Source organism: Triticum dicoccoides, chromosome 1A, assembly GCF_002162155.2.
Source record: "Triticum dicoccoides isolate Atlit2015 ecotype Zavitan chromosome 1A, WEW_v2.0, whole genome shotgun sequence".
Lineage (NCBI taxonomy): Eukaryota > Viridiplantae > Streptophyta > Magnoliopsida > Poales > Poaceae > Triticum > Triticum dicoccoides.
Genome location: NC_041380.1, coordinates 69,772,191 through 69,781,078, shown reverse-complemented (window position 1 = coordinate 69,781,078; position 8,888 = coordinate 69,772,191). Strand labels below are relative to the sequence as shown.

The window sequence follows — 8,888 nt, the reverse complement described above, 5'->3', positions numbered from 1 at the left end:
AGGAAGAAGATGAACTTTTGAGGTAAAAATAAGTCGACAATGATTTCTTGAAAAATCGAAGCATGATTTATGCGTGCGGATTCTGAAGGTACACACTTGCACAATTAGTGTGCAACAACTATTCTCGCAAAAAAATGTGCGTAAGAACCAAAATATTTTTACACCAGTAGCAACGCATGAGCAGTTCACCCGCAAAAAAAAAGAGCAACGCATGAGCAGTTCACCCGCAAAAAAAAAAAAAGAGCAACGCATGGGCAGTTGCCTATTGAAAAATAAATAAATGTTCGTTTTTTCGTAAATGAACTGATGAACCGGACGTCTCACCGGCATCTGCTCACCGGTAAAAGCCTGAACCGACGACAGTTCGTTTCTTGTAAACTATGCTAGGAGGAGATAATCAGGTCGCCGACGTGGACTATCCGACACCGCGAGCGACGCGACCACTCCAGAGCTCCAACGCGGAACGGCGATGTGGCGGGCGAGGCGGTGGCCGCGGCCCCGATGGTTCTCGTCCGACACGGCGGCAGTGGGCGCCGATTCGGGCAATCCGGCGCGGCGTCGGGTGGCGGCGCTTTGGGGGAACGGGGACCACGGCCGGCTGGGGCTGGGGGCGCTGGAGTCGCGGTGGAGCCCCACGGCGTGCCCCTTCTTCCTCACGCGCCCCGCCGACCCGCCTACCTCGCTCGCCTGCGGCGGCGCCCACACCCTCTTCCTCACCGGTACGCTCCCCTCACCCTACCCGTTTCCTCCTTTCTGACATCGCAATGTAAAGGATTCCGAGAGATTCTGACCTGCCGTTTTCTTCAGAGGGTGGGCGCGTGTTTGCTACGGGGCTGAACGACTTTGGGCAGCTCGGGATAGGCTCCTCGATGCCTCATACTCTGGTACTGGTTCTTGTCCGTCATACCTCCCTATGTTTGTGTCTACACTGTCAATCAAAGAAACTTCGGCACATTAATTCAAAGCCAGACGCTTCAGAAATACTAGCTGAGACAAATTAAATCAGTGTCTGTTCTGTTCTCTTTGCGAAACCAAGTCTGCTGTATGGAATATTTTTATGTGTACCGGAGATACAGATATGCATGAAAGTGAATAGCTATATAAATATTTCAATGTCAGTATAATTTTTTACACCAGATGTTTGATTCCTCCCGCTTAAGAATTAAGCAGATTGAATCTCCAATCCATGAATTTATGGCATCTATTGACATACAATTTATGTATGTTACAGTTCTTATTTGAGGTTCTCTTGCCTGTTTTTTATTTTTTACCCTTGTAGGTCATTAGTCCACGCATCTGTGTTCTTCCAATGACAAGTAAGTTCTTCTTTTACATGTAGGACCCTGTTGAAGTCTCTGGATTTCAGGAGGAAATTGTACAAATTTCAGCTGGCAACCATCATTCTTGTGCAGTAACAGGTGAGCGAAAAAAGTAAGGTGCAGTTACGTGCCTAGGTTTGCTTTACGCTTTACCAGAAGAAGGTTAATGTATATATTGAGAAGAGAACACTGGAAACAGCAACACCACCTGTTGTATTATTGTTAGTATGGAAAATCTGACGGCTAGGGGCATGGATGCCTGATGGAGTTCCTAGAGCACCCAGTTGTAGTGTCCTAACAAATAAGGATTTCTCTACAAATCTGACTCAGATTTTTAAGCATGGCAAATCTTGCCATGCCCGCTAAAGGAAATTGCCATGCTCGTGACAACATAATTTGCCTTCCCGGACATCAGATTTGCCATGCTTAAAAATCTGACATCATATTTTTAGCATTTCTGATAAATAAATAAGATGGAGCGAGCTGTCCATTAATTAAGTTTTTTTTTAAATTATGTTATGTGCCTAAAGCCCTACATCCGGGTATGTAAGGCCTATTAATCTTTTCTTAAGTTGAACTTGTTAAAGTTTGACCAAGTTTATACAAAAAATAATACAATATATACAATACTCAATCAATACATTATGAAAACATAGTTCATGATATATCTAGGGATATTGATTTGGTAGTATAGATGCTGATTTTTTAGGACAACGATAATGGTCTTTATAAACCCAGATGTATGGAGTATGTGGCTGATTGATCAACCTTTACTAACAAATTGCCAAGTATCTTACCCTACTTATAAAGGTTGGAGTTGGTGGTGAGTTCACATATGGGATCAACAACCTTCACAAATAAGCAAATGCACTCCTGCCCTTGTGTGGACTAGCAACCTTCAAAAGACGTATATATAGGAATGTACTTTTAACTCACATGTGGGACCCAGGCACCCAGCACAAATAAGTAAATATGCTACGGTCTACTACTTTCATGTGAGACTCCACCTGAAAATCATGCTCTTGGTTTTAGTTTTCCTTCCCAACCAATTTTTCTAGTTCTATATCATAGCATAGGACAGCGAACAAATAATAATTCCAACCCCGATGATAGACCTTGTCCTCTTACCTGATCGTCGACCTTGTGCAGTCAACTTACTAATGCACATCATGTGTTTCAAATTCAAAATGTTGTCTCACTTTAAATCTTCAAAGGACCTACTATGGCCGTTTAAGATTCTCCAACGCCGGCCGCATGACCCCTCATGGTATTTTTGCTTTCTTATAATCGTGAACCTCACAACGGCCGTCGGACACCAACGTCTTTTGGTGATTACTAAGCCGGTGGGCTAATTCCTCATCTTCTTTATGGCTTCGTAGCTACGCACGGGCATTATGCTAGTGATCAAGTAATTTCGAGCTCCTTGTTTCTGTGTGGCGTACACAATATACTCTAGGTCTTCAACATTACATTGCAGTAGAAGCTCATTGTAAATATTAGTGGACCCTCTGTGGCTCAGTACTATATATCCATATATAAACAAATGAGACAGGCAACTATAAATATGCAACAGAAATATGCACTAATTGGGCTTCATTTTCATAAGAAAGGATAGATATCTGGAATTGTGCACTTTACCTGGACCTAAACTGTCCATCCATGCTGTTGAAACATCTTAATTCTCGTAGTACCTTCATAAGTTGTGTAGAATTATATAAGATTATTATTTAGTATTGATGATTGAGTACTGCAGTGCACCACACAACATGTTTCTTCACAAGTTAATCAGCATTTCACTGATACTTGAGACTACTATACAAACTGTAAACGTTATGAGCTCGAAATCTTCTACTCCCTCCTGTTCACTAGAAGCTGCCATTTGGTAACTTTCAAACTTTTATTATCAATGTCTTTTAAGTTATTCAGACAAGATACTTAAAAATCATATGCAACAATTTGTCTTGAAAATTACTGATAGCATATAACTTTTTGTTGGGTTTTGTAAATATATTACAATAGAAAATAGTAACCAAAGCTCTAGTTTGGCCACCATGCCAGTGTCTTTTCGAGAACTGGAGGAAGTATTCATTTTTTAACAAATTTATTTATTATTTATGATGTACATCAGAATTGTTGTGAAATCAATTCTTATTAATAAGCTTTTGTGCTATCTCTTTTCAACAGCGTATGGTGAGCTCTTCGTTTGGGGCAAAAATTCGAGTGGCCAGCTTGGCCTTGGCAAAAGTAATAATGTTATCTTTTTTCTTTACACTCTTAGCATCATCCATGGTTGAACCCCCACTTAATGCAATATGTGATAATTGAATGTTTGGATTGGTTTAACAATTTGGCGTTATCAACAGTGTCTTGTTTTACACTGATGGGTGTGGGGTCATTTGATCCAACTAAAATCTGGAACATCAGTTTCCCTCAAAAGAAAAAAAAATATCTGAAACATTTATGTCTAAGATCGACTTGTACATATTACTTGAGCACTTAAGCTCCAGTTTGTCCTACCAGTCTTTCCATCATCACCTGTAGCATCCTCATGCTTCTGTTAAGATTTACTGGGTATGATAGTCTGTTGTTTCTTTCATCAATAATCTTGCTATTAAGATGAACATTTGTCATCAGCTTAAAATTCTGAATTAAAGAGCCCTTCCTACTTGGTTTAGGTGCAGGAAAAGTAGTCTCTACCCCAAGAAAGGTTGACTACTTGGCTGATGTTAGAGTGAAAATGACTGCTTTGGGATCAGAGCACTCAATTGTTGTTACAGGTGAATGTGCTATGTATTTGTGTTATAGTAATAACTTGAATATTACTGCTTTTGAGCGTCTGAAATCCCCCTGTTATTTTCTTCTTAAGAGGATGGTGAAGCCTTGAGTTGGGGAGCTGCTGGTGCTGGTAGACTTGGACATGGCCATAAATCTAGCTTCCTGGGATTCGCTATGACCTCAAAGTAAGATCACAAGTTTTTGCAGAGCACTTATTGTGGGCACACCATTCTATATTCTGGGATAGCTCATGTTTTCATTTATTTGGAAAATATGGACATAGTAACACCTTAACCTTAAGAATGCAAAATTCTCTATCAGAAGCTGGCACTTATGGACTTAAAAGATAATGTTCATCTCATAACAAATTCACATGTCACAAACTTAATTGCCGAAGTTCCTAGTTCCAAGATGATGCAGTATGAGCTTGAGAAAATATCTGTGTGGTATTATGTTGGATATTTTACTGTAAAACATGTTTGATGGTTTAGATTTGTTTGCACTATGCTAAAGCTATATTTGTCTGGAAGGATTATTGATAATCTGATCTTCATCTGTGCAGTGAATATACTCCAAGGTTGATAAAAAACCTTGATGGTATCAAGGTATTTTGCTTTTAAGTTTCACTGTGTCCTGATCAAATAATGACCCCCTTCTCATTGTTCATGTCGTTACATTGAATAGATTAAAAGGATAGCTGCGGGAATGCTGCACTCAGCTTGCATTGATGGTAAGCTCATGGAAAAATTGTTTAAAGTAGTACACTAGTCAACTGCTGATCATGATTTCTCCATCTTATGTTCTCCTTGCATAAAAATTGCAGAAAAAGGTACTGTGTTCATGTTTGGGCAGAAGACTGAGAAGGTGGTATCCAATCAGGCCTCTTGGGACATTTTTTTACTGTTTTCATTGGCCATAAATCTGCTTCCTGGGATTTTCCCTGTATTTAACCCAAAATTACAGGTACTTGGAAGATCAAATGATGCACCTAGACCAAGTGTTGTTGAAGAGATACAATTTTCAGAAGAAGTTGCTTGTGGAGGTTATCATACTTGCGCTGTAACAGGTATCAGTTGTGCATGCAGAAATCAAAAGAGGAGCACTGATTTCTGTTGTTGGCAGTAATTTGTTAGATTGAATTAGATAAAAACTTTGGTCATATGCATTTGCATATATTTCTTGTGGAATAGATTTGGTCTCCAAATAAAGGACAAACCCAGTTCTAGAAGCTCCAACACCAGGTGGGGTCTAGGGAAGGATCGTATGAGGCAAGCCTTACCCCTGCACAGTGCAATGCAGGGAGGCCGTGTCGAACCCAGGACCTCTTGGCACAAGTGGGGAGTACTTCACCACTGCACGAGGCCTGTCCTTAAGATACGGTCTCCAAATAAAGAAAACAAATTTCAGGAATAGTTATACACTGATACTGATATACATAACCCTTTTTGGGGGACTAGGATCTCAGGTCAAAATATCTTCATCTCTATATTGCACCTGGTGAAGCCGTGCAGACTGACAACATATCTGATCAGCCATGGTTTGTCCTAGATGCGGTGCTGGACTGGAACAAACTGGGTAACTACCGCCATGAAGATGGCCGGACGGCATGGAATGGGGGATTGAGCAGAACTCAGGTTGGGACAGGAGGAAATGAGGGAGATAACTGATTGATAAACTATTCTCTTATTGCTTCATTAAGTTTGTTACATGCTAGTCCATAAGTAAAGCGACTAACTTTGATCCACAAATCAGATCTCAATTCATACAAGACACTCAAGATCAAACCGTGACCCTTATCTTCCTAGTTAAATTGGACTGTTCCTAATTTAACTAGTCTTTTCTTAACCTTTCTATCGCTAACATAACCTATCCAATGCCCTCACGGATATGCCCTATGTCCTGTTCCGCTGTGAACCCACAACCATAACATGTACAGTATAAACTTGGCATATATGGGTTTTCGTCAATAGCACCTTATGCACTTTAAAGGATTATGCAGCTTTAGTTTTACAAACTGTCCCTCTATTTTCTCGAATGATCAACTGAAGCAGTTCAAATTGAACAAATTGTGGGCTTGCACATTGTTAAATCTTTATGTACTTCATAGTGCATATTTTACATGAAATTTCTAATAGATTGTCATTGTGGAGTCTGCCCTTTTAACTCTCTTCAATTTTGTAGCTTAATCCTTAATGCTCATTTTACTAGCATAATTAGTGAATTGCTAAGCAAATATTTCTATCTCTTGGCAAGGGACATAGCCTGGATGGTGTTATATTTTTACAATTTATCAGTGACAACTATCAGTTTTATTCAACTGTTCCAAGGATCTGAAAATGGTGACATGGATACCCGTGATATTTTGCAGATCGTGGAGATTTGTATTCTTGGGGTTCAAATGAAAATGGCTGCCTTGGTCTTGGGTACTTCCATCTACTACTGCTTCTAGAAGTTTACATTTGTATCAAACTCTGGGATTGCTGACTTACATAGTATCGCTTCCCAGAGGTACAGGCATGGTTCGCTTCCCAGAAGTTGTAAGAAGTTCATTATTTAAGCTTCCTGTATCTAAGGTTGGTATGCAGTATGTCTAGTCATTGTTCAATTTTTTATTTATACTGCAATGTTTCTTCCCTTGCAAAAAAAAGGCTGCTCATTTCTTTCCTTGCAAAGAAAAGACAATTCATTTCTCCCCTCGCAAAAAGGAAAATATGTTTCTTGATTTCTGGCGAACCTTCACCGTCTACCTTTTGCAGGTATCCTGTGGTTGGAAGCACACAGCTGTAATTTCAGGTATCAAATTGTTTCATCATTTCTATTTTATGCCGGGTTCTAAGTTCTAATTAGTAGTACTAGCAAATTATGTTATGAAGCAAATACTTGTATCTTGACAAGGGGTGTCCATAAATAGGTCTCATTACACAACTTATTTTCATGGAATTCCCTTGGTTAGACAATTGTATCTCTCAATTATGTATAGCAAAACCAAATAGAACGACAGTTCTAACTTGCACTGGGTATTGAGTTGAGGATATCATGTCACAGTAATATAAAATGCAGGGTACACACACATGGCTCGACTTAACTAGTTGTACACACAATTCAGAGAGACACAAAATCGCAATAGTAAAGGGCTATTATTGTTTCATTACATCTGCCTGACTTTCCAGCCCATTTTCTATGTCCATTTGAATGAACAACATATGTATTTCTTTTTTGGAAAGGAAAGCGGCAGGGAAAGGCCCTACTTTTTTATTTTATAATAAGAACCCAAATTCACACCCGTGAGGACTTGAAACCAGTTGCACCCAGTCTAAAGAAAGAATGGTGCTCTTCTATTCTTATGATATGCACCCTCTGTTTCTAAATATAAGATGTTTTGGCAGTTTAAATTAAACTGTCAAGACGTCATATATTTAGGAAAGGAGGTAGTACCTGAGAAAAGTTGCCGTGCTATCTTTAAATAAGATTTTATGGGTTGTCTTTTCTCTTCTGTTGCCACATTGCCTGTGATACTCAGAACATCTCAAAACATCCAGGTGAAGATATCTACACGTGGGGCTGGGGAGGTGCGAACGGTACCTTCTTCGAAGAGGGCCATTCTTCTGGCGGGCAATTAGTGAGTTGCTTGCTGCCACTACAACAATTTATTAGTACTTGATGCCGACATTCAGCATCTTTATACCTGCTTGCACAATTTCCATCAAATCATGTCGTATCGTAACAATGATTCTACATATCATCATGGTAACACTGCTCGTTTCACCTGATTCTGCTGACCAGTGCCTGCTTTGCAGGGGCATGGAAACGACGTCGACTATTGCGAGCCGATGATGGTAGAACTTGGCAAGAATGCAAGAGCTGTTCATGTATCATGTGGCTTCAATCATACAGGCGCGATACTCGAGTATGCGGAAAACTGACTGCTGTGCCATCTGCAGCACTTACAGTGCAACCAGGCATGTTTGGTACTACTCAGTCATACCTGCACAAAGAAAAAGAATAAGCTGACCTCGAACGAGTGATGAACTCGTAAAACAGAATTACAGGTTAGTCTAGCTGTATAGCCTTCTTGCATACATCTTCATTGTCAGCTTGTATCTATGATATTTGATGGCCTGTAAAGAAGTGGTGTTTGACGTCGCACAGGCTGTGATGTAAACGGCCAGTTGAAAATGTAAACATGATTTTAACTAAAATAAATCTTGTCTTGTACAGTTACAAACTTGCAATGTACATGGATCGTCCATTGTTATTTTTACATGGCGCTCAACTATCTCTCTTTGGTGTTGCGATTCCGTTTGACAACTATTTTCGGTGGATGTCGTGGTTTTTACGCGTCAGAATTTGAAGGGCTTGGGGCATGGTCAAATTAATGTTAAAACATATGCAAAGATTGAGTTAATATGCTACTTATGGTCTTTGCCTTGTTCTTTGTGCATAGGAATGTTAAAAAAAAAGAATATTTGAGTGGATTGTAAAATTCCTTTGTTTTTACCTATGAAACTCAATCTAAAGGAGAAAAATACTACATTTTCCTATGGACACTTCCTTTGAATCAAATGGATGAATAATATCCCATAGGAAAATTTCTTATTCCTATGTTTTCATCCACTTTTCCCATGAATAATATCCCACTCGGTTGTAGGAGACTTGCCATGGGGTCATTGTTGAAAATATGCCCTAAAATCAATAATAGAATTATTATTATGCTATTTTCTTGTTCACAATTAAGTTTATATTTCTGTGCTATAATTGCAATGGTTCTTGAATGTGAGATTTGAAGAGAAACCT

At 39.5% G+C, this 8,888-nt stretch overlaps 1 protein-coding gene across 2 annotated transcripts; it reads left to right on the top strand.

Annotated features, from left to right (window-relative positions):
- Nucleotides 1-369: 369 nt before the first annotated feature.
- LOC119363803 (ultraviolet-B receptor UVR8-like) lies at nucleotides 370-8,357 on the top strand. Of its 2 annotated transcripts, none has more exons than XR_005174433.1 (15): nucleotides 370-719; nucleotides 808-884; nucleotides 1,340-1,418; nucleotides 3,504-3,563; nucleotides 3,995-4,096; nucleotides 4,186-4,279; nucleotides 4,657-4,699; nucleotides 4,779-4,824; nucleotides 4,918-4,958; nucleotides 5,058-5,160; nucleotides 5,643-5,728; nucleotides 6,463-6,517; nucleotides 6,601-6,667; nucleotides 6,851-6,887; nucleotides 7,634-7,713. XR_005174433.1 is itself a non-coding variant. In XM_037629175.1 (15 exons), exons 1-15 carry the CDS (start codon nucleotides 470-472, stop codon nucleotides 8,015-8,017), a joined length of 1,260 nt encoding a protein of 419 aa, XP_037485072.1. In that variant the 5' UTR covers nucleotides 375-469; the 3' UTR covers nucleotides 8,018-8,357. The 2 variants fall into 2 exon arrangements, 1 of the variants encoding a protein (XP_037485072.1); XM_037629175.1 differs by lacking the exon at nucleotides 5,643-5,728 and adding an exon at nucleotides 7,892-8,357 and having other exon boundaries at nucleotides 375-719.
- Nucleotides 8,358-8,888: the final 531 nt, after the last annotated feature.

Excerpts from the sequence above, each read along its gene's own strand:
- LOC119363803 (XM_037629175.1), top strand. The coding sequence starts at position 470 with ATGTGGCGGGCGAGGCGGTGGCCGCGGCCCCGATGGTTCTCGTCCGAC. Across the intron at positions 3,564-3,994 it reads CCAGCTTGGCCTTGGCAAAA|GTGCAGGAAAAGTAGTCTCT; the intron begins GTAATAATGTTA and ends TACTTGGTTTAG. Across the intron at positions 5,161-6,462 it reads TCATACTTGCGCTGTAACAG|ATCGTGGAGATTTGTATTCT; the intron begins GTATCAGTTGTG and ends GATATTTTGCAG.